Here is a 24,270-nt window from a genome sequence, read left to right on the forward strand (position 1 = left end):
CCACTGATTGATTCTCCCGCACTGGGCAGCTGGGCTCGTCGTGAGCACGCAAGTGGTTAAAATAAAAATAAAAAATGATGTTTGTTTTTGATTTAAATGAAATATTTCATAATTTATGTATTTGTTTGATGAATGATTGTTACTGTATTTTTTTTGTAATGTTTTGGAGTTCATATCATAGAATATGCTTAGGCCGGTGTCCCCAGCTTCCAGTAATGACTCTATGGGGGTCCTAAGGTTTAAGTAATGATTACTTGGGGGTCCACAGAAGTTGAAAGGTTAAGAACCACTGCTCTAGAACAGTCTGAAATTGTTGTGGAGGCTTTTTGTGGCGTGGCATAGGTGCTCTTGCTTCAGAGCACGTGGGTATGCAAAGTGCATTCTTTGCTTCTTGCCTTTTAGAATGGACGCTGGAGTCCTTGGGCTGGGAGACTCAACTCTTGCAGTTTTGCACCATGGAGAGAACAGCTCATGTTTATAAACAGTGGTCCTTCGTAAGTAGTTTAGTATTTTTTTATTGTTCAGTGGGCCATCCTTTACATTCTCAATGTCAATGTAGAGCCCTTCTCTAGCATCCATTCTGTATTACCTCATGACGTATAGTTTCTTGTTTTTACAGATTACAATTTTTTCATCTGTGTTTGTTATGCTGGCTTACATATTGTTGTAAACTTGACCTCACCTCGTTCACTCATACTTTTTAGTCCATTTAGTTTTTTGTGCCACCTGCACCCAACAGATCCCCTCTCATATATTCATCATTGTTTCTGACCTCTCACCGGCATTTACCAATTCATATTTGCTCTGATAAGAAACAAGAATTATGCTCTGTACCTCACATAACAAGTTTCCTATACTATTGTAGGATTATCCTTCTTATACAACGTTTGGCCAAAATCAGTACGCACAGTATTACTCCGCATCAACGTATGGAGCATATATGACCTCAAATAGCACAACAGATGGAACCTCATCCTCCTCCTCAACGTATCAGCTACAGGAGTCTCTCACAGGGCTGAACAGTCAATCAACACCAGACCTTCATCCAGGTAAAAGTTTATGTTGTTATTTGTAGCATTATCATACTTTCTTATTAACTAGAAACATATTTGTAAGGTAGATATAAGTATTATGCATTTAACAAAAAGTGAAACTTCCACACATATTATTGATAACTTGTCAGCAGAACAAATGATGTTTGATTGGCACAGTCGTGTTTGAAACGAGTTTTCTTTTTTTTATCACTCCTCTCCTTGAGTCCACTTTTGTATTTTCTTCTGTCTCAATCAGGACATATCTATCGGTTTTGCCTAACGTGAATGTCTTTCCTTCATTTCTTGTGTACTGTGCCTCTGTGATGGTTTGAAATTGGTTAGAAATGTTAAGACAAAACACCAAAATAAACAACGATAGATAGCACATGGCTTTGTTGCATGGAATGTTATTTAAAATATTTTTATTTTCTTATATTTTATTTAATAATATTAATAACAAAACAACAGCCGATCTAATAACAGTTGGAATATTTCAAACCTGGAGAATGCTGAAACACATAGTGTTCGAAACCAGCCAAGTAACAGAGTAAGATGTGTTTTTTTGTTGGAAAAAGAAGCAGCAAGGAATAAGAGTACTGAGAGAAGAATAGAAAACGCACTGTCAATATAGATAAGATCAATGCATAGGGCCTTATTTAGAGCTTGGCGGCCGGGTTACTCCATCACGTTTGTGACGGAGTAACCCCCTCTGCCAAACTCTAAATCAGACCCAGAGTCATAATAATTATAGTTATGCCAGATGGTATCAAATCTTGTATAATACACCTTATTGATAATGAAAAGCATTTTTATAATGCTAGCCAATCTTGTTAAATCTTTCAACCAAGTGTCTACAGACTGACTTTTCCTACTTTGCCCCAAAAATATATTTTTTTTAACAATAATTAATGAACAAAAGCAAATGTGCATTTATGTGATCACAGCGAAGTAAACGTTTCTAAACAATGTAACTGAGCTAATATGAGAGATACTTTAGTGTCTCAGTCAATCAAGAAGATCAGACAAATACATCCTCTAGCAGTCCAAGGTATGACCACACTACCAAGGTATATGATAAAGAGAACTAAATGCACTGCTGCTGCCCCGCACACATAATCCTTTCTGGAACACCCCATTCGTACAGAACAATGGAGTGCAACTTTTTTGGAGTTTTGCTTAGTTTAAAAAAAAAAGGCATAATATCACAGGAAATGACATTAGCACTAATCTGTGTGGGAACATCCTAGGTCACCAGACCAGGCCACACAGAGTTGTAGGATATGTTTGTTACGCCAAAGTAATCTTGTGTTATTCCAGAGTTTCATGCTATGTGAAAAGTGTAACATTTTCACCCTTCTGTGACATATTGCATGATTTCTACTAGCAGAGAATGGTTTGAGTATAAATTGCCTCAATATGAGACGTGTTCCCCTCAAGCAAGTCCAGTGCCAGACTCTATTGTGCTTTTTTGTGAGATGTGACATGTATTATGAGAGGTACTTGAGATACTGGCGGAATATATTTCACATAAATGCATGAAAAAGTAGGTGTATTTTGTACAAATAGTTTTACAATTTTGCACACCCCTATCCATAATACTTGGAAAATTTAAGCATGGTCTATTGGTTAATGGAAAGCAGTGGCTTTTACCTATAGGTGGTTATTTTATACCTGCCTAATAATTGTTGAGCAGTACTAGGAAAGTTTACCTCACTTTAGACTTCATCTCTATAATTGTGGCCAGTGTCCTTTTTACATTAACTTAAACGTATGCTGTAGCTCTCGTTGTAGGAGAGTTGTGCTGTTTTTGATGTAATATGAATTGGCATGCTGCTCTAAAAGAAAGCCAAGCAGTGTAAGACTACAGTTGTAGCACAAGTCAATGCTGACTTGTGCACTTCTAAAATAGACTTGTGCACTTAAAATAGAAGGCATACTTTGCGTTCCCTTGGACAGCTGCTAATTCAGAATTAAAGATTAGCGTAATGAATTAAATATGGATCCAATTCTCCAGCATATGGAAGATAAAGCACTGGACTATTAGAGAGGGGCTTTTGCACTGATGGGTTAATACAATTACTACATGTTCAGCTGTTTTATACCAAACTATCTGTGTTTTCACTAATTCGACCAGCATGTCTTTCCTGAGGTTTCTAAGTGATCTAATTATTTATAAAATACCCGTTCGAATATGTTGTTGACATGTACACATTAATTGTATTGCATTGCCCAATTCCATTGAACCATGGAGACCCTGATGTATTCATAAAATGCTGCTTCTATGGGGTTTTTATATGTAAATCTCCAAACACAGGGGCAAGGGGAAAACAGCATCTGTGATTAAAAATTTCTTAGCTGTGGTAACAGAAAGTTTCAATTCTATTAAGGACTCAGAGGCGAGAATTATGCATTCTTTTCTCCACTTTATTTAACAGCAGCCTTGTAAAATATCAACAAAACTACTTTTCCCATGGTACATCAGGGAAAAAAATGTAGTTCAAACAACCAATGAGAACATAATTGTCAACCAATCAGCATATAGATAGTCCCATGTAGTCCTTTCTCCTTGTCCTCTTTCAAAGCGCGTAGTCAGCCAAAATTTCACAATCAAGTATCCTGTTTGTTGGCATCAGAACCTGCATGGATAAGGACAATTGTCTATAAAAGATCTTCCACTACTAAAAAACCTGTAGAAAGATACCTATCAGAAAACAGATACATACTGTAAACCAATATAATATTCAAAACATGGTTAAAATATAAGAATGACCTATTCCACCAATATAATAATCAAATATTTGGTTAAATGTAAGGATTACTTACTCCACTACGGGGATGGTGATCTTCTTGAAGGAATCTCTAGGGTGGGATAATCCTCGCCTCCGAGTCCTTAATAGAATTGAAACTTTCCGCTACGACAGCTAGGAAATGTTTCATTCTATGTCAGGACTGGAGGTGAGGATTATGCTAGTTTAAAGCTTGTTGACCACCAAATGTGCCATGTTAAGCATCTGTTTGAAATAAAACCGTTTAATGGTGGAGTCCGAAGACCAGTCCGCCGCGTTTAGGATATCTTCCAAACGGGCACCCAAACTGAAAGCTCTAGAAGCCATTGCACCTCTGGCCGAGTGTGCCCCAAAAATCCTGAGATCTATCCTGCCCCACTGCTGTTTAACTTGTATACCAACGACCTAGAAAAAGTTTTGATTGCTGCAGTACGCGATTCCCCCCAGGCCAATCAGCATCAAATCGCGTCCCTTTTATATGCTGACGATGCAGTGATCATGTCCCGGACGCAAAGAGGTCTCCAAACTGCTCTGGACATTTACATAAAGTTTATGGATAACAGGGGGTTAAAATTGAATGTTTCCAAATCGTTTGTAATGTCCTGTGGCAGTGGCAAAAAAAGAGCATGCCGCTTGTTTGTGGGGAATGAGGAACTTGCCCCAGCTAAATTATTTTCGTATTTGGGTATAGTCCTCGAGGAAAAGGGGTCCTGGGGGCCAGCTATTAGAAATAGGACATTGTCATTTAAGAAAGCTACCGCTGCACTTATGATCTTCTCGAAAAAGCTGGGGAGGAGACCACCGGCAATACTGTTAAAAATCTACCAAGCCAAGTGCATCAGTATAGCCATCTATGGGGCAGGTATTTGGGGGATCAATAATAATTTCTCCTCAATACAAAGGGTAGAGAACGCTTTCTTAAGATTTATCTTGGCAACCCCTGCTAGTTCCTCTGTCACGCAGAGCTAGGTATGCGCTATGTGAGTGATCTGATTAGTATACAACCAGTTCTGCTTTGGTACAGGGTATGGACTTCTCCAGCATTAACGTTAAATAGAGATATCCTTAAAGATTGTATGGGATTGGATAAGGCACTTAGGATACCCTGGTTGAAGTATATTTGTCATTTCACAAGGGACCTTGGCAGACCCGAGTTTTACTTTCAACCAGAGACCATGTGCAGTCTATCAAGAAAGGATTTGAAGGAGCTATGTTGGTCCCACGTTGAATCACTTAGATTAGGCGTTGAACTCAATAAGAACCTTGTATTTCAACATCAATTTACATTGGTTTCTAGTGATATTCAGCCTTATTTAACATGGTGCCAGGTGGGCTTTGACCGTTTTTTGCTCACCAGGCTAAGGTTCGATGTCTTTTTCCGCTTAGTTTCCTTCCCCGTAGTTAATGACTGGGCAAGAAAATTATGTAATTGCCCTTGTGATAATCTGTCTACCCAGTCAACCCTACATGTAATTTGTTTTTGTAAATTTTATTCGATGGAAAGATCTAGATGGATTAAGCCATTTTTAAAAAAACATGGTTCTTGGAGACACTGTCGGCCCGCCTTATTGTTTTTAGTATCTTTACAAAACGAATACTGTGTGTCAATAATGTTGGGCTTTTTAAAAAGTATTTTAAGGAAAAGGAAACGTTTAATGAGTTTTTAAAGTAACTTATTTATGTTCTGTGTAACGATATTTTATTGTGGATTACTTTTGTCTATATGAACATGTTACTTTTATGAATTCATGAATCTTGAACTCGAATAAAGTATTATTATCTATCTTATCTATCCTGGCTTCTTGCATCACCCATCGAACCCACCGAGCAATAGTGGGAGAAGAGACCTCCTTAAAAGGCTTACGGATAGCAGTGAGTAGTTGCCGCTCCCCAGAAGGACGGAATTCCTCCGTCATCTCCTCATATGCGTTAAGGCATCGCACTACACATAGCCTTGGGGCTTCTGAAAACTCGGGATAGGAAATAATTCTAGTGTGGCATTTTGTCCTCCTATGCAATGTAAAGGTGACCCCAGTTGGGGAAAAATTCGGCCTCTGATATCCAATGCCTTCATATCAGAGACACGGCGACAAGAAATGAGACAAAGTAACATAGCCAGTTTGGCTGACAACTCCTTCGTGGAAAGAAACTGGTTAGGTAGCCATGAAAGGAAAAGGTTAAGGACCTATTGCCATCCCAAAGGGATGAATAGCGAGGTTCTGGGGGAAGAGACAGTTTGATACCGCAAAATAATCTGCAGACCAAAGGACGTTCGCCTACCGCTGCATCATTAATCAGGATGTGGCCGGCTGAAATGGCGATCGGAAGATATTGATAGGTCTGTAGGCTAAGCCTCTCCAAGCCAGATGAGCCCAAAAATTAAGGCTATGGACTACATCTGCGTCCAAGTGATTGAGATCCCTTCTCGTACACCAACCGGTCCATCTGCCCCAAGCGGACTTGTACCTCTTGACCGTACTATCCACCCATGCCCTGGACATGAGGACTTCAGCCATCTCCAAAAGTCCTGGGATTTTCCAGCCTTTCCGGTAATCCGCTACGCCATGCGTCACAGTAAGTTCTTCTAAAGTAGAGGATGAGGAACTTGGTCTGGACTCTTGAGGAGAGTCGGAAACTGGGGGAGTAGGTTTGAAGAGTCCCAGGAAATTTCCAGAAGAACTGGAAACCAGACCTGAGACCTCCAGAGGGGGGTGATCAGAACCACCTCCGCCTCTTGCCTCCAGACTTGTGCTATCACTCTTGTGATCATCGCAAAAGGGGGGAACACATACCCCTTCTCCTGACTCCAGTCCTGGTGGAATGCATCCGTGGTTAAAGCCAGCGGATCCGGTCTCCAACTGAAGAAGCGAGGACGTTGATGATCCAGTCTTGAGGCAAAAAGGTCTATGGAAAACAGACCCACCAAGAATTCAGAGTTGCAAAAACTCCCAGGTCCAGTTTCCAGAGGCTGGCATCCCTGAGATTGCAAGATTGGAAGTCTGCCTCCTGGTTCTCGCACCCCAGCAAATATTTCACTGTGACCAAGACCTGTTGGTCCAGGCAATACTGCCAAAAAGCCGCTGTCAGGTCCGATAGGGCCCGCGACCGAGTGCCTCCCAAATGATTGATGTAACGGAACGCAGACACGTTATCTATCTTCAAAAGAGTACACGATTAGATCGAATCTTTTGTCCAACAACGCACCGCGAAAGAACCCGCTAGAAGTTCTAGGCAATTTATGTGTAAGCGTTGTTCTTCTGGTGACCACAAGCCTCCCGTGGAGACTGTGCCACATCTGGCCACTCAGCCTGTCCTTCTGGCATCGGACTCTATAACAAAATCTGGTGCTGAACCGAAGATCGCTCAGCCATTCCAAGCCTACATGTGACAGAGCCACCATTGGAGTTCTTCTCGAGATTCCTCGGACTGAGACACCTTGTGAGAGTAAGGACAACCCCTGCGAAGGTGGGACTGTTTCAGACGTTGAAGGACCCTGTAATGCAAGGGACCTGGGAATATTGCCTGGATCGATGAAGAGAGGTGGCCCACTACTCGAGCTATCTGTCTGAGCGTTACCTGAGGCCTGGACAGAGTACGCCTCAATTCGTGAACATTTTTTGACACTTTCCTGGATGGAAGACTTGAGGTAGAGGAGGGTGAGTCTATCACGAAACCCAAAAACGTTACCGACTGAGAGGGCGTCAAGAGAGATTTCTTCTCATTTATCACAAAGCCGAGGCTCTGCAAAAGATTTACTGCAAGGTGAAGATGTGAGAGGAGTCTTAAGGAGCAAGATCGTCTAGATACATCCTCAGTCGAACCCCTCGAACAGAAGGGATGCAAACACATATGTCTGACCCCTCCAGGTGAACTGTAGGAATTTTCGGTGAGGAGGGAATATCGGGACCACTAGATATGTATCTTTGAGGTCCAAACGGACCATCCAATCCAGAGGTCTCAGGACATCTCGGAGAAGGTGGATCTCTTCCATTTTGAAATGGTGTTACACCACCTGTTCGTTGAAATCTCTCAGGTTTATTACAGACCGTTGGCCACCATCAACTTTTTCGACGAGAATGATATTGCTGATTAAACCAGTTGGATGAAGGTAGGTAGGCTGGATAGCGCCTTTGGAAGGAAGAGAGTTTACCTCTTGATCCACCTAAGTGGTATCTTGTTGAGAGAACTGGAGCGGACGAGGACACACTCTTTGAATATAATTCCCGAAAAATTCTAAATGGAATCCCTGAACCGTCTGCAAGACCCATGCATCCTTTGTGATGGAAACCCATGCTGGGAAAAAATTAGCCATACGCCCCCCTAACTTTAATGGGAAGAAGGGAGTACACTCACCGGGGCTTGCGGATGAATTCGCTCCTCTGTATCCTCTACCCTTGCCGCCGCGTCCTCTCATTGGGTAGAAGTTGCTGAACCTGGTCCTGGTACTGACTTGGGCCTTGTCCTTTTTGCTGGTACTGGTTTGCACCATGGCCGGTCGTGCAACCCCTGCCTCGACTGCCCCAGCAGAAAACACGTTCTTGATCGTTGTCTGCGCCTTGTCTAGGGACGTGAAAGTGTTAACAAACTTTCCTAGTTCTATAACTAACGGTTCTCCGAAGAGACCACCTTGTGCGACAGCGCCCGCTTCAGAGTCCGCTAAATCTCCCAGTTTTGGGACAACTTTTATGAGGAGAGATCGGCGTCTCTCGGTTGATAGGGCACAGTTTGCGTTGCCCAGAAAAATTATAGCACAGTGTGCCCACCCAGAAAGGGTCTCAGGGGAAATAAGAGCACCAGAAATCTTGGCTTCCTCCGCCATGTCAAGGATTTTAGTTAGAGGTCCCAAGTCATCCAGGAGTTTATCCTGGCATGCGCGCATGAACGGTCTATCCCCTTCTTGGGATCCTTCATAACCTTTTGCAAGAAAGTGGCCATGCGTAGGTCAATCTCGGGAGTTAAGACCACTTTCCCCTCGAGAGAAGGGCGAGGGCACTCCGCACGTAGGCAATTCCGAGCCTCTTTTTCAAGAGGTCGACGTATGCGGTTTGCTACATAGCAAGCAACCTTATTGGCCGGTGCCCATTCAGAAGAACGGGGATGAATTATATCGTCTGGCTCCAACATGTCAGATTCATTGGCAGAAGTGGACGGACATGAGGAGCCATCGGGACCAGACGGACCTGGAACCGTGTCTGAATCTTCTGCACCCTTAGGGGTAGATGGAAGAGTGAAAGGAGCCAAACCCCCATTCCCTGGTGACAAAGCAGGCTGGGTTGCCATAAAGGCTTGGCGTAGCTTATCAAAGGCATCTAAATCCACCCCTGCTTCACGGGTACGTTTTTCAGCGGGGCCCGCTGAACCAACAGACACAGGAGTAGGGGCAGGTGGTACAGAAGCGGGAGATGGAACCCATTTTTCGAATGCTTAGGCAATTTGGCGCGAAAGTCTTTCCCCCAAAGGAGTCATAGCCTCCTCCACTACCCTATATATTGACGCATCCACCGCGTCATACAAATCGTCATTCCATGGGAGATCTGCCATCAGGTCTGCCACACCCCGAGATTCATCATCATACTCCATTTTTAAGTAATTAGCCCCAATTAGGTATACCAAAAAAAAGGACAGGAAGTAAATTTGTCGGTCTGGGTGAAGGACTGTAAGCCCTTTACAACGTGGCCCTTTATATGAAGGAGTGGGTGTCAGTCCAAAGGAATAATGTGAGATTGTCGCTGTTTTAGTGGTGGGTCTCAGCCCTGGGACACAGCCAGGAGCAGATACAGGTTACACAGCAGTTGGTTAAGCGGGGGGTAATGTGTCCCAGACAAGGAGCCAACAATGGCCAGTACCTGACCTCAATGAGGCGTCAAGAGTTCTACTACCGACTCTGCTAGTTGTAAAACAGAGCGTAGGATTAACCTTGTCTTGCGGTATAAGTAAGCAATGTATGGACCCTTCACGGGCGTCACCCTCACGGCAGACAAGCAGCAGGAAGCGCGTGAACGAAGAAAATTCCTCTGACAGCAATTTAAAGTATGCGCCGCTGCGCCTCTCGCACCCTCTAGGGGTGGGAGGCCAACTGCGCTCCAGTACCGGACGCGTAAGAGCGAAAAACCTCTCTTGCGTTCTGAACCACCCGCTATGCTTTACACAGTCAAGTAACGGGCAATAAAGCAAAAATACACGTTAAACTGTGACACGAAACTGTGACGAAGGAAACAGAGCAATTACAGCACAAATTGGAATTGTACCACAAAGGTCAAAATCATACAATTAGAACACAATGTTACAAGAGTCGCATTGCACCTAACAAGCGGTGATGGCTCCAACTACAAACGAGTAAAATAGCAAGAACTTCCTCACATCGAAGAGAGAGAGAAACCACAGAGTCCTTATCTTGGTTGCAGCAGTGAAGAAAGAGGACAAGGAGACAAGGAGAAAGGACTATATGGGACTATCTATATGCTGATTGATTGAAAATTATGTTCTCATTGGTTGTTTGAACTATGTTTTTTCCCCGATGTACCATGGGAAAGGTAGTTTTGATGATATTTACATGACTGCTGTTAAATGAAGTGTAGAAAAGAAGGCATAATCCTCGCCTCCAGTCCTGACATAGAATTCAAAGAACCTCCTAATGGTCAGACTGTGATGATATGAAAACACGTTGTCTTTTAGAATATTGGTTTGCTGCATCCACTTTAAATTCCCAGCATTTTCAAACTTCAGGGCTCATTTATAGTTTGATAGTTGTCCAATTTGTAGTTGGATGCTGTTGTTATGGAGTTTGTTTACCCAAAATGGATCCTCACTGTATAGCGTGATTCGCATAGTGGGAGGAAAAACTCTGCATCAACAGGTTGGCCAAGCTATCGTCATGTTGGTGAGACCTAGATATAAATCTCTAGCATGGAAGATTGTTTTGAACAGCCACATAACAAATATCCCTCCCAGTGCAGGGTGGACATTTACACATGTTTGTGCATGCATTTGATCACAGACAGAAGGTATCCAACCTTACATGGCAAACAAAGCGTTACACTAAATCGAGTAGTCTGACCAATGCCTTTTCTGACTGCATTGGGTTAAATAATCTGTGTCTCGGGGCATCACTTCTTTTATTAATGCTTGAAGATTGTATCTTATGCACAGTTCAAAATATATACAATCTTAAACAAAATGTATTAAAATATAATATGATTTAAAACCATTTTAAACACATGAAATTCATAATACCTATGCACTTGGCTCAAAGTGAGCCTGTAGTTGAAGTGTTCTTATTCTCTCCTCGCTGTTGAATACGAACTCTTGCCTTTCGTTGATTATCCAGTACCATAAAAATGTATGGACTTCATCTTCATTCATGTTTTCTTTAGCGTGTGCATTTACTTTCCTCCTTCTGTGGATATACCCAGGCCTCAAATTTATTGTGGCAGCTACTTTATTGAGAGCCATGGATTCCCTACGTCTCTCAGGAGGAAGATAAATCTTGCAGTAATGTTACACTGATTAAAGACTAAGAATGGCATTATCTCCTCTCTTCTAACAATGCCTGAATCTTCATGGGCTCGAGTAGTTTCCTTTTTTATCTTTAACTATGTAGGAGACACTTGACAATGATATATTCTAGTGATTCCCTTATTTTTAAATAACAGGAGCATGTGTCAGTTGCATTGCTACCGCTCTTTTTCAGGTTTCGCCTGCACAGCACTTGTGCTGTGCTTGTGAAATCTATTGTATTTACTATAAATCTTAAAAGGGACTTACTTTTCATTTGTTTGCGTGGTTGCCACATACTTTTCCTCCATTTGTATTGGTTGTAGCATACTATTTCCTGTTGCTATTCGTGTGCTCTTTCTGATCAGTATCCCATGGCCCAAGTACTCCTTTCCATCTGCTTTTGTGGAACTTTTTAAAATAGTTTTGCCTGCACAGCACTCGCACTGTGCGTCTTCTTTTTGTCCTCCACAGTTTACTTAATCTCATTGTGGCTGCATGCCTTTCAAGCGTGCTTGTTGAGTTCATTTGTTGCAAGGGGCATTCATCGGGTACCGTAGCGTCCCTCCTGCATCTTCTTTATTAGCGTCACATATGTCTGTTCAGAGCTATGCTATAGCGGCCTGTAAGCTTCTCTCAAAACCCCTTTCTCATATCCGGACACATAAAATAGAATGGCGGCTGGAAAGGTGAGTTGCCATGAAAGCAGCAGCTGAAGCGGCACCCCTCTTGCCCTCTCCTCGCGCAGGATTTAGAAGCTTCCAGTGACGCTTGTCACAAACCCAGCTTCTTTCTCTTTCTTGCTTCTTCCACATCCTCCTTCATCCGCTGCAGACCCCCTCCTCACTTGTTTATATCACATTCACAGACAGTGAAAGTAAGTCCAATTTGTTCGCCCAGCATTTATTGGCCTTAAAACCCAGCTCCTTAAATGCTTAAGCCAGTTCTTATGCCTGTAACAATAAATGAATGTGACCATGTTTTATTTTTGTCTCACACTCCATCAGAGTGCATGTGTTTGCAGGCCCTCACTACCGCTACCTGTATCTCCCACGCCATTCTTGTTTTATTTTTACACTGTTCTTAGTGAGTGTCAGTGCAGCCTCAGCATTGCACTGTAGAACGAGAGTGGACTGCTACTAGCACTAATGCTTTCAGATCATTTTTTTTTGATGGCTTGAAAGCCTAGAATCTTCCATTTAACAAGGCGAGGTTTTATGCATCTAAACGCCCCTTCCTGTTGACTCTGCCTTTGTGCACTACTATTGCATTTAAGAAATCAAGAATTGCATTTCCCAACTGGACAGCAGCAACCTTATCCCACCCATCTGGTGTATTTTTGTTGCACATTGTTGTTCTAGCAATAATCATACACAAATCTATGATGCATTCAGTAGATATGTATTCTGCTGTATGTTGAGATTGTGAGCATGTGTTTTATTACATACTGCATATTATTTTATATTATATTATTTTATAGGGCGTTGTATATGCCTCACAGGGGAACACTGCCTTGTTATGGTTTTCTTGACAAAAGCTGAGTAACCTGTTAATTGCCGTGATCTTTCTTGCTGGGAGATGGTGTCATATGTCTGCTTGTGAAGTTCACAGTTTACTGTTAAATGTGCCATGGGTTTCCTCAGCCTTCACTTCACTTATATGCTGCATGCACATTCATTCTAAGGAGCTGCTCTGAAAGATACTGGACTGGCCAGTTTGAATGGCAGTGCTGGAAATAGATTAGGCTTTAGGTAACCATGATGTGATGTATGATGTGGCACACGGAACATGGGCTAGAATATAGTGTTTCCTACATAATGAGCCTGGATGAGAGAAAGGATGTGGTAGATCTGCCGGCTTTGGTGCCTTGGAAACATGTTTGAGTCAAGGCGTTCGATCAACATCCTGTGATTCTGGGACAATCACTCAATCTCTACAGTGCTTATAAAATGAATATGTCCTTGTGTAATGTAACTAGTGCTCATGTAAAGCACTCCATTACCTTCAAGTCGAGTTTGCACTACATAAAACTGCAAAAAAAAGTAAACTCTATATATCCTTGCCATGTATGAAGGAAGTGCTGCTCTCCAAAACACTGGAGCTCACGCATGGAGAGGTACGTTCAGATTCTGCATCTTAATCCTAGAACTTCTTTCATTTCTGTAAATGTACTATTGTTACTCACTATGGGCTCGATTTACAGAACTAACTTAAGACAAAATCCTAAACTTACTACCATTTTGGTATTCACAGAAGGCACTTACTCATTTTGGTATTCACAGAAGGCACTTACTCATTTCGGTATTCACAGAAGTTAGGAGTCCTAACTTTAGGACTCCTAAATGCCTTCTGTGAATACCGAAAGTCTTAAAATTAGGATTTTTCTCAATTTTGTAGTAGTATAGTTAGGACTCCTAACTTTAGGACTCCTAAATGCCTTCTGTGAATACCGAAAGTCTTAAAATTAGGATTTTTCTCAATTTAGTAGTCCTAAATCTAAATTTAGGACTACTAAATTGAGAGAAATCCTAATTTTAATACTTTCGGTATTCACAGAAGGCATTTAGGAGTCCTAAAGTTAGGAGTCCTAACTATACTACTACTAAACTGAGAAAAATCCTAATTTTAAGACTTTCGGTATTCACAGAAGGCATTTAGGAGTCCTAAAGTTAGGAGTCCTAACTTCTGTGAATACCGAAATGAGTAAGTGCCTTCTGTGAATACCAAAATGAGTAAGTGCCTTCTGTGAATACCAAAATGGTAGTAAGTTTAGGATTTTGTCTTAAGTTAGTTCTGTGAATCGGGCCCTATAATTGTACGATTAATCCCAGCATATTTTTTGGGAAAGAAATATCCATTTCAAATGTACATCGCCTTTTATGAGTGAAGGTTCTTCTTTTGGGAACAGTAACTCTATTCATGTGTTTATGGTTTATGCTTCATCACATCTGTTCTATTGCATGCATGTCATAAGTGCGTCACATGTAGCCCCTCTTAGTGTGTGGCTGTCAGCTGTAACGGGCAGATTCATCCTCTGGTATGTTTCATGCTAATGGTCACCTGCAAACTATTTAAAGTACACAAGGAACTTAAATAAGGTAGGGCTAAATTTGATAGCCTTCATTTTAGCGCCCGCTATCCCCGGCACTCTTCCTGTCAGGCATGTTTAGGTCTCACTTGAGAGAGAGCATGCGCTGTTGCTTCAAGATCTTTTGTTAATAAAAAAAAAAGGCCTAAGAGCCGACCATTAGTTACTAATGATTTAACATTTTCTCTGATCTTTTTAAACATTCCAACACATAATCTGTGATTTTTGTGTGTTCGGCGGAATACACAGATATGTCCGATACCATACAGACATATCCCATACCACACACACTCACCAAACATTGACACACAGTCATGTAAAAACACATGGACATGAATGCGCACAGATACACACAGACACAGGTGCCTACCACATAAAAACATCTAAGCATACACACCCGCAGATACTTACAGGAACACAGCAGGTGCTCACAATATAACATAAGACACACACACATCCACACACGTGTATATACAGTCACAAACCATACAGAAAAACCCAGGCATGCATAAACATCCCGCAAAGAAACACTCCCCAAACATATCTAAAAACATTGACAAACTCAAAAGGTCTCACATAGGAGAAAAACTATTGGCTTTGCCAATGCTTGATCTCTTGTGAGATTTTTCTATTAAGTTGATCCTTGCCCACAAAAAAACAGATGTTAATCTTCTTGTTATGTTATAAGGTGCATATAAGGTGTAGGATGACTTTCGTAATAAAATATTTATTTGAAGTGACCTTTTATATCATCTTATGTTTTGTGTGTATATAGTACTTTCATATTTGCTTTGATCATATTCTTTAATGTTGCTCTAGAGTGTGGGAAAACTCTGCTAGTTTCAGATTCCCAGTACATTTTTCTCAGCTTCTTTGGTGGGCAGCTATTCGTTAGTTTCTCTTCCCCCTATCGGTCTACCCAGTTGTTACACTTTCTTTTATTTTAACCACAGATTTTTATTGTCAACAGCTGTTTTCAATAATACAGCGTACATCATAGCAGTATTGATGTCGACATTTACAATATCAAAATAGAACAGTTTAGAATCTATTAATGTCAGACCAATTACCCCAACAGTAAACCGCAGTGCCATACATCTAAAATTAAATCTAACACATGCAGCTTTGAGCCACCCAGATCTAATGTCTATACAATTACAACTGAATTTGTCTATCATCATCTTGTCATCGCACCTCCCCAATCGTTGATACATCCGGAATGGGCTCTAGATATAATCCCCGATATTCTGCCCTCCTCCTCCAAATCTTGAGGTGATTCTAGGGGCACCCCTCCCGCCTTGAACACTGGTAAATCTAGCCCCATGCAGAAATCAAGCTCCCTCTTCCACACCCCTACTATTGGCGGCGACGCATCTTTCCAAGCCCTACAATATCGCCTTTCGCCAGTGTAAGGCGGAATCCCATCTGTCCCCGTACCACTAGTCGTTTACGATAATATGTCTGGACACCAGGAGTCGCCATACCGCAACAGTATGCAGATTGAAAACACTTTCTCAGGCCACCCGAGCGGAGGTCCCGCCCCAGAGGAAGTGACCAAGAATTGCATTCAGTTGTTGAAACCAGATGGGCGATATTGAATAGGGGTGATTTTGAAGTTGATAAAGAAGGTGGCGCAGGGAGACATCTTGAAAATGGCATATCTGCCAAATAGGAAAAGCGGTAGGTGCGACCAAGAGCGCACCTGCTCCTTGATCTGTATCCATAGTGGAGCCAGATTCTTTTCCCATGAAGCAGGATGAAGTATTTAAACCCGTCCGGGACCAACGTCACCTCACGTGTCCATTCGCCCAATTGTTCCGTTCGCAGTGGCCATAGGAAGGACTTACACACGTTTATATATAGCCCTGATGTCTCTCCAAAAGTCTGCATTATCCTTAATAGTCTCGGACCTGATCTGTTACGGTGTGTAAGAAAGAACTTGACATCGTCCACATATAGCTCTATGTGATCCGAGACTTCATGTGACCACTCAAAGCCATGGACCTGTGCGTCTATCCTCACCCAAGCTTCAAGCGGATCTATAGCCAGTGCAAAAAGGAAAGGAGAGAGGGTACATCCTTGGCGGGTTCCTTGCCCGATGAAAAAGGTCTGTTAGGTTGAATTTGCCACACGGACGGAAGCAGTAATGTCAGTAGAGATTGGTATTTCTGGTGAAATTCATACGGGGAGCCATTTGGGCTTGGTGGCCTGCCCGAGCGCATGTCGGACAGGGCACTCTGAAGCTCCTCCACCGTCAGAGGAGCATCTAGTTCTTCCCTCACCGAGTCAGTCAGGGCCCTCGAAGGCAGATCATCTAAGAACTGATAAATAGCAGCCACAGGAAGGATCTCCCTGGGAGTTTATAAGTCTGCAAAATAGTCGGCCAAAGATGCCGGATTTGTTCTGTCGTCAGTGAGTATCTCCCGGCAGGACCGCGAATACCTGGGATGGCAAAGGGACGGAGTGTCTGCTGACAGAGGCGGTGGAGCAGGGCACTGGATTTATCGTCCCACTGATATATCCTATTGCGGGTAGCTAACCATGCCATTTTACCCTTGTCTAATAGCTCACCAGCATACAATTGTTGTGTATGAAGCAGTTGTCGGCGGTCCACGCTCCCATCTTCCCCTTCACTTCTGCACTCCAAGTCTATAAGTTGGGCCTCTGTCTGTATCAGCCTCTTGCGGCGCTATTTATGCTGTGCTGTACAAAATGCAATATCTATGCCCCTAAGAGTTGATTTCATAGCTTCCTACAGAGTTTTGGGGGACTCTACCATCCCTGTATTGTAGGAGAAATAGTCTGAGATGGGTTTATGCATATGGAGTTTGTATTGCTCATCTTGCAGGTGCCATGGCGAGAGCTGCCATCGGAAGGGGGTGCACCTGGGGTCCAGTCGTAGTCTCAGCGACACAGCGGAGTGGTTGAAGAGGCCCTTAGGTAGGATTTGTGGTGTCTCCTGTCTATGAATGTGGGTTGCAGATATTAAAATGTAGTCAAGGTGGGAGAATGACTCATGGACGCCAGAGAAATATGTGAATTATTGGTCAGTTGGGTGAAGTCTCTTCCAAGTGTCCACCCACCCCATCCTTTTTATTAGTGACTGCAACCTCAACTCCTGCGTGCCTGCTGGCCTCCCTATGCTGCGCCATCTATAACTATGCAAGCACAAAACATCATTCCAGTCTCCTCCAACAATCGGTAGACCCGAGGGGATCTTTGTCCACAGTGTTGTCAAGCGTTCCACCAGGCTCCAGGCTAAAGGTGGGGGAGCATAAACACTACCCAGAATGAGTTGCTCACTGTATAGTGTCCCTGATGCTATAATGTATCTACCCTGGGGATCCGACCACATCTTGTCATACATGTAGAGGACTCTGCGGTTGATCAAAATTAACACTGCCCGGGAACCTTTAGCAAACCTGGAATGAAAAATCTGGGTGTAGCCAAATCGAGTCAAGCACGGTGTCTTTTTACTAGGGGTGGGCGGAATTTGCGAAATTAACTTTCGCAAATTATCGCGAAAAGGTTTAAAATTATCGCAAACAAGCGGAAATATCGCGAAAATGCGGAAGTTTTTTTCCCGCATGTTCGCGAGATTTTCTGCATGGTTGCGGGTCGCCAACTTACCCATGTGGTTGCTTGCGGGCGCGGCCATCTAGTTTTGAGTTGTCTCTCGGTGCATGATCGCGAGAAGAAAGACGTGATCGCGCGACGCATGACGTCACTGCGGGCGCGAACTGTCGCGAGACAGTGCAAATGGCTAAAAACAATACAACATCTCATGGAGAACGCGACCGGATCAAGATAACTTGTCGGCGAACGCAGGGATTCAGGTAAGGCGATCGCGCGCGCGCGAGAATGTATTATTTTACAGCGCGAGCAAGAAACAAATTATCGCCAAGCTGCGGAAACCGGAAATTTTGACATTTTCGCGCTCTCCGCGGAACGCGAAAATCTCAAATTATCGCAATTTCTGCGAACGGAACAAAATTTTCGCCCAGGCCTACTTTTTACCCAGCAGATGGGTTTCTTGTAAAAGCAGGACGTCCACTTTGTAGCGTTTATCCTGTCGCAGTATGGCCCCTCGTTTGATCTTATCTAAAAGACCATGGACATTCCAACTAACAATGTGGAGTCCCCTCCCAGAAACATCTGTCATGACTGGAGGCATGTTTGGCGGTGATGTATATGGATGTGAGATGACATATGGATGGCATGGTCTAATGGGGAACTGCATGTGTAATATAGAAACATGGCACTGGAAACAAACAATAACTTCCCCTCAACCCCCCATACCTCCCTCCCACCCCAATACCTCATGAACATTGACGCATCTGTCGTGGCACGGTTAGAGTCCCAACGCCAACAGGAGTCAGAGACTACTCCCTGCTAATGGATCCCTGATAAACATCCCTTGTACATACAAGCGTTTTTTCGAGTTAAGGGAAAATGAATATAGAATTAGCCCAAATATTATTGCCGTTGGGCATGTTATAGACTATATATATCCCTGCAGAGGTTAATTAGGATGTTGTCGGCTCCTGCCAGTCGCATATGGGACTTACCACGAGTCTTGGATCGTCTCTTGGAGTGCGACCTACAGCGCTGCTTGTCGGTGATTTTGGAATGATTGTGGGTTGGGCCCCTGGATGAAGAATCAAAGTCCATCCTTGGTGGAGTATGGGGTTTGAGTTCTACGGTTTCATCTGTCCAGTTGAACACCTCTGGCATTTCGAAGAAGGGTGTCCGCAATTGATAGGACACTCTCAGGGGGGCCGGGAACAACAGGGAATACTGGATTTTAAGATTTTGCAAGCGGGCTTTGGCTTCCACAAAGGGTTGCCGGCGTTGTTGAACCAGCCCAGTGTAATCTGGAAAGATCATTATAGGATGCGAGATGTAAGTAAGGGATGCCTTAAGCCTGGCTTGTTGTAGGTAGCATCTCTATCCTTGTAGTTTAGAAATCTAGAAATAATTGGCCTGGGACGGGCTCCAGGTGGTGGTTTCTGTAGAAGGGCCCGATGTGCACGCTCGATTATGAAGCAGGAGGACATTGCATTGGGTGGAAGCCAGTCCGTCAGCCATTTGATAAGGAAGTCCATGTTACCGCCCTCACATCCCTAAGGGAATCCCACGAAGCAAAGGTTATACCTGCGGGCCCGTCCCTCTCCATCCTGCACCCGTGTTGTCAGGCCCTTGGTAAGTGTCTCTGAAGTGGATACTTTCTTTTGAAGAGTGTTCACTGTATCTTCCACTGTCGAGATTCTGGTCTCTGATTCAGTAATACCTTGCACTGCATTACGGATATCTTGTTTGAGCCAACTGCTCCAATTTTTGTCTCCAGCATATCCCTAGATTGCGTGATAGCTACTAATATAGCGGCATTTTCTGGCATAGTTGCTATTGGGGCTCCTGGATTAGGTGCCTGAGCTGCAGTGGCAGTGTCTTTGTCCATAGTGCTTTGTTTTGTGTTGGCACTGGGCAGTTTGTCCTTAGTCATTTTATGTAGACTGGTAGGGGGGCCGCCGCTAAGCGCACGCCCGGTTGTGGCTCAATAGACAAGGCCGCAATGGGAAAGATAAATCCAACTGGACTAGATCAGTAGGGCGACAAAAGGTGGTATTAGAGGGGAGGGGGCACCACACCAACAAGCTGCACCAAGGCCTAGCCTGACCGCCTCCGCAAGTAGGCACAACAGGCCCCTCAGCAGGTATCTCCACACCCCGGCTCCTCGGCATGATGATGAATGGATCTTGGATGTGGGGGACCACATTTCCCAGTCTCTGTCGGTCGGGGAGCACCCAGCCGGCAGCCCCAGTAGATTAGGCAATGTACAGTCAGGGCACATAAAAAGCATTGTTGTTTAAACAATTTGTTGGTTTCCGTGGCAAGCGGTCTTTGCCCCCGTTCTGGTGCTGGTCCGACCCCTTGTATGACCAGGGAGAGCCTGTATAATGCAGTGGTGGCCTCGTTAAATCAGACTGTGTATGGCCTTACGGCACGTACAGTCAACTTGCTGCTATGGCCTGGGGCAGGCTGTCCCAGTCACTCTTTAATTATCAAACACTTCTCCCAAGTCTGTGAAAGTAAAGCGGCATATTGCAGGGGAGGCAAAGTATCTCCAAGTCTGCAACTGCCCCCAGCAGACACCCCTCAAATTAACCGGGCTCCGTGCTGCAAAGACCAGAGCTACCCCACTCCTCCGAATGTAGCCTGGGCCCGGCCTGGTCCGAGCCAGAGAATTGCTTTAAGCTTTTAAATTGATCATACTAAGGGCCATCAAGTGGACAATCATCTTTTTTTTGGGCCCTCTAGTGTGAAGAAAGGGAAGAGGACCCTGTAGAGGTGGACAGTCCTCTGCATTAAGATCTGCTGCACATTGCCCAAAAAGCAGCCTCCAGGTCAGAGAGCCCATTCCACCAGGACTAAGTGCCAGATGTATGTAGATAGCATTTTGCGATAACCTAATTGCGAATCATGAGGATTCGCAATTAGGGAATCGTAAAATGCAATGTATGAAGGTGTATAGTACACCTTTTATGATTCCTAGGTGGTCACAAATGACATACCTCATGAATATTAATGAGGTAGGTCGCAATTTGCGACCCCCTAGGAATTGCAAAAATCAGGGGGATGGTGGCCTGCTCAGATCAGCAGACCACCATGTCCGTGATTGCTTTTAAATAAAGCAATTCTTTTTAAAAGCAGCCCGTTTTCCTTAAAGGAAAACGAGATGCTTTACAAAACGAAAAATGAAAAGTTTTCTTTTCATTTTTATAAGAGCAGGCAGTGGTACGTGGGACCATTGTCTGCTCTTAAAAATGTTTTTTCAAACATTCACAAAGGGGAAGGGGTCCGTTGGTGACCCCTTCCCATTTGCGTATGGGTTACCAGCCACTTGATGTAGGTAGTAAAATGCTAATGTTTTGCTACTGCAATTGCCTACACAAAACATTCATTCATACCGATGCGATTTGGTATTAGGAAAGGACGCCCTTCCTAATACCAAATCGCAAACCCATTTTACGATTCGGTAACAGGTTACCGAATCCCAAAATTAGGTTTGGAAAAGCAATTTTTGCGTTCACAAATGGGCAGATTCTGCAAATCTGCCCGTCTGCAAACGCGAAAAGGCTTTATACATCTGGCCCTAAGGCTTCTATTGCTGCGTTGACATCTGAGTGCCTGTCTTGGACATCTACCAGGCTGTGATGTGTGCTTTGTTGCACACGTTCATGAAGCACTACTGTGTTGACACCTAGGAGTAACTGGAAGGGCATTTCGTCCACCATGTCCTGCAATAATCTTTGATCTGAGCCCACTGTACATATCCTCAACCCCTGAAAAGTACTGCTTTGGTATCTGTTCTAAGGTGAGGAATCTGTGGATAGAAATTATATCAGAAGAACAAGTTACTTACCTTCTGTAATGCTGTTTCTGGTGGATACTCTATCTAACCGCGGGCTCCTTAATGCCCTTCCTCCTCCTCATTCTGTAGAGTGGCCTCTTTTTCAAATCTGAAAAGGTCCAAGTTAGTCCTCAGCACAGTGTTACTAATCACATTCTGTTTCTGAGGGATTTGGAAAGGGAAAAATAAGAATTTGGCAACAGCAATCAGGAGTAGCGCTTGTATGTGGCTCCGCTCCACCACTTCTGGGGCAGTGTGGAGTCAGCGCAGAGCCACTGGGCACCATGTAGCGCCACACAGGAGTACTGCTATGAATGAAGTTTTTTGGATCTGGTCTGGCAACCTGGGAATATTCTAAGGTGAGAAATCTGTGGTTAGATAGAGTATCCACCAGAAAGAGCATTACTGAAGTTAAGTAACTTGTTCTTTTAGCTGCTTTTTTACAGTCTACATTACAGGAGCCAGTCTTACTCTTTCTTCTAAGCCTGTGTATACGGTGTCTCCTAATGGAGAAGGTGAGGGTAGGTTTTGGTTTGCATGGAAGATTTGCTCCTAGATTCTTCGTCCCAGTTATATTTCATGTGAGTTATGAGGACCATAGCTCTCCATACTTTAGAACTTCTCCTACTGTGCTCTAGCCAGATAGAATATAGTGTTATTTCTTCAGATATTGTGAAATCTATTTGGGCCCCGGGCTGCTGTCTCATTCTATGATAACATCATGTAGGTGACTTGTCCAGGCTCTATTTCTTGAAGTTTTGTTTCTGCAGATATGTTTTCTATTTTTTCTTGTTAAGGTAGAAGCTATCTTCTATTGTAATGCTTCATTCGGATCATCATGTTAGATTTGTCTTCATTATTGATCAATTCACTGTTAGACCAAACGTAATGTGGGTTGTGTTATTAGAATAAAGCTGTAGTATTGTGGGTCTGTGTGTCGGTTCTCTAGTTCGATGATAAGATCTTACAGTGTACATTTGAATCCCCCTCATGTAATTGATGAAAGCCAGTTATAGTGTCTTTCATTTTGGGTGCTGAATGTTTGATTAGATATAGTCGAAAGACTTGTTCAATCAGGGGTAGTCCTTTTCTAAGGTCTTTTTAGACGGTGGTTAGTGTGCTCTCCTCGAACCAGGTTTGCAAATAGAACAGTGGGCATTTGTTGTAGATTTTCTGGCCTTTGTCGATCAAACTAACTGGACAGTGGGATCTAGAGTTGGACTTGTCACTCTTTTGTTCACTCTTTTTATATAGCGCCACTTTGTACCGTAGTGCCAAGAGAGCAGGAATTCTTGTACTGAGGCGGTTGCTCTAAAGACTGATTTCTGGATCAGGATACACTAGTCCATAAGCTGCTGAAAACATTGAGTTTGGTGTGCCAGGTAGCAGAGCCAGCAGCTGCATCTGCATGAGTAAAACAGGGTATCGCTGCCCTCTGATTTGCTGACTGGGGCAGTGTTTCAAAGAGGAGGTCTGATGGAACATTTGCAGTTTTTGAGGAAGAAATCCCTTTACTGCCCTTTTTCGAAATACAGCTCTTAATATGTGCAGGTTGCAAATTGTGCCCAATACTTGTTGAATGCTGTACACTTTCTTCGTAACTCAGACTCTTCCAACTACGACAACTAGATAAGCACAAAAAAACAGTGAGGATGACAATTGGCTTGAGATTGAAAGCACTAACAAAAAGCTTTTGTTTCTGGTGGCTGTTTCTCCCCCCCCTCCCCATGTCCCATTTTCCTCTTGCTACACCTCTTTGAGTGGTGGTATCCCAGACTTGTGGTAGGTGGTTCAAAGAAGGTGTGATGTTCTCTACGGATTCCTGCACAGTCTTGGGCATAACCTGAGAACATTTTTAATGATGCAATAGCCTTTTCTGTCTCTAAACATTTCTTTTCCCCTCCCTAGTGCTCTAGGATGGCAGTTTTTGAATGGAGGGCTTTACAATAAACCATAACATAAATAGATACTTAGAGTGAAGCAATGATACACACTGATAACATTTTTGAATCTGTATAAAAAAATGTTTCATGAGTGGAAACCCTGACGTTAATCTTGCGCAGGTAATAGCCTAAGTACTGGTATTTTCCAATTCAATAACTTTAAATAATAGAATCAATTTCAGAAGATGTCTGCTTCTTTTCTTTTGAGATATCCAATGGGAGTCCATTTCAATGGAGGTTCTAAGCTGTCAGACATGAGACAACATCAGTTGGATTCCTGGGAGATATTTATCTAGAATTGATGTCTACGGCACTTCATGGACTGCTCCACTTACTGTTGATTATGTTATGTTATGATTGTGGAATGTTTGCTCAATCAGTGCTATTCCAAATAATAATAATACTTTATTGCGTGATTAAAAAAACCATTGCAAGTACAAAATTAAAATATCAGAAATTCATTTAAAATAGAACTAATTTTGTCCGGTAAAAGTAGGGATGTTGGGTAGAGCCT

At 43.2% G+C, this 24,270-nt stretch overlaps 1 protein-coding gene across 15 annotated transcripts in view; it reads left to right on the plus strand.

The window, feature by feature from the left end:
- Positions 1–24,270, plus strand: part of EYA4 (EYA transcriptional coactivator and phosphatase 4) — a 671,943-nt gene that overhangs the window by 569,332 nt on the left and 78,341 nt on the right. For all 15 annotated transcript variants that reach the window (XM_085612271.1, XM_085612267.1, XM_085612263.1 and 12 more), the window contains one exon: positions 866–1,049. In XM_085612271.1, coding sequence (XP_085468397.1) covers positions 866–1,049 — 184 coding nt within the window. The remainder of the gene's footprint in view (positions 1–865; positions 1,050–24,270) is intronic.

This window comes from Triturus cristatus, chromosome 6, assembly GCF_964204655.1.
Source record: "Triturus cristatus chromosome 6, aTriCri1.1, whole genome shotgun sequence".
NCBI lineage: Eukaryota > Metazoa > Chordata > Amphibia > Caudata > Salamandridae > Triturus > Triturus cristatus.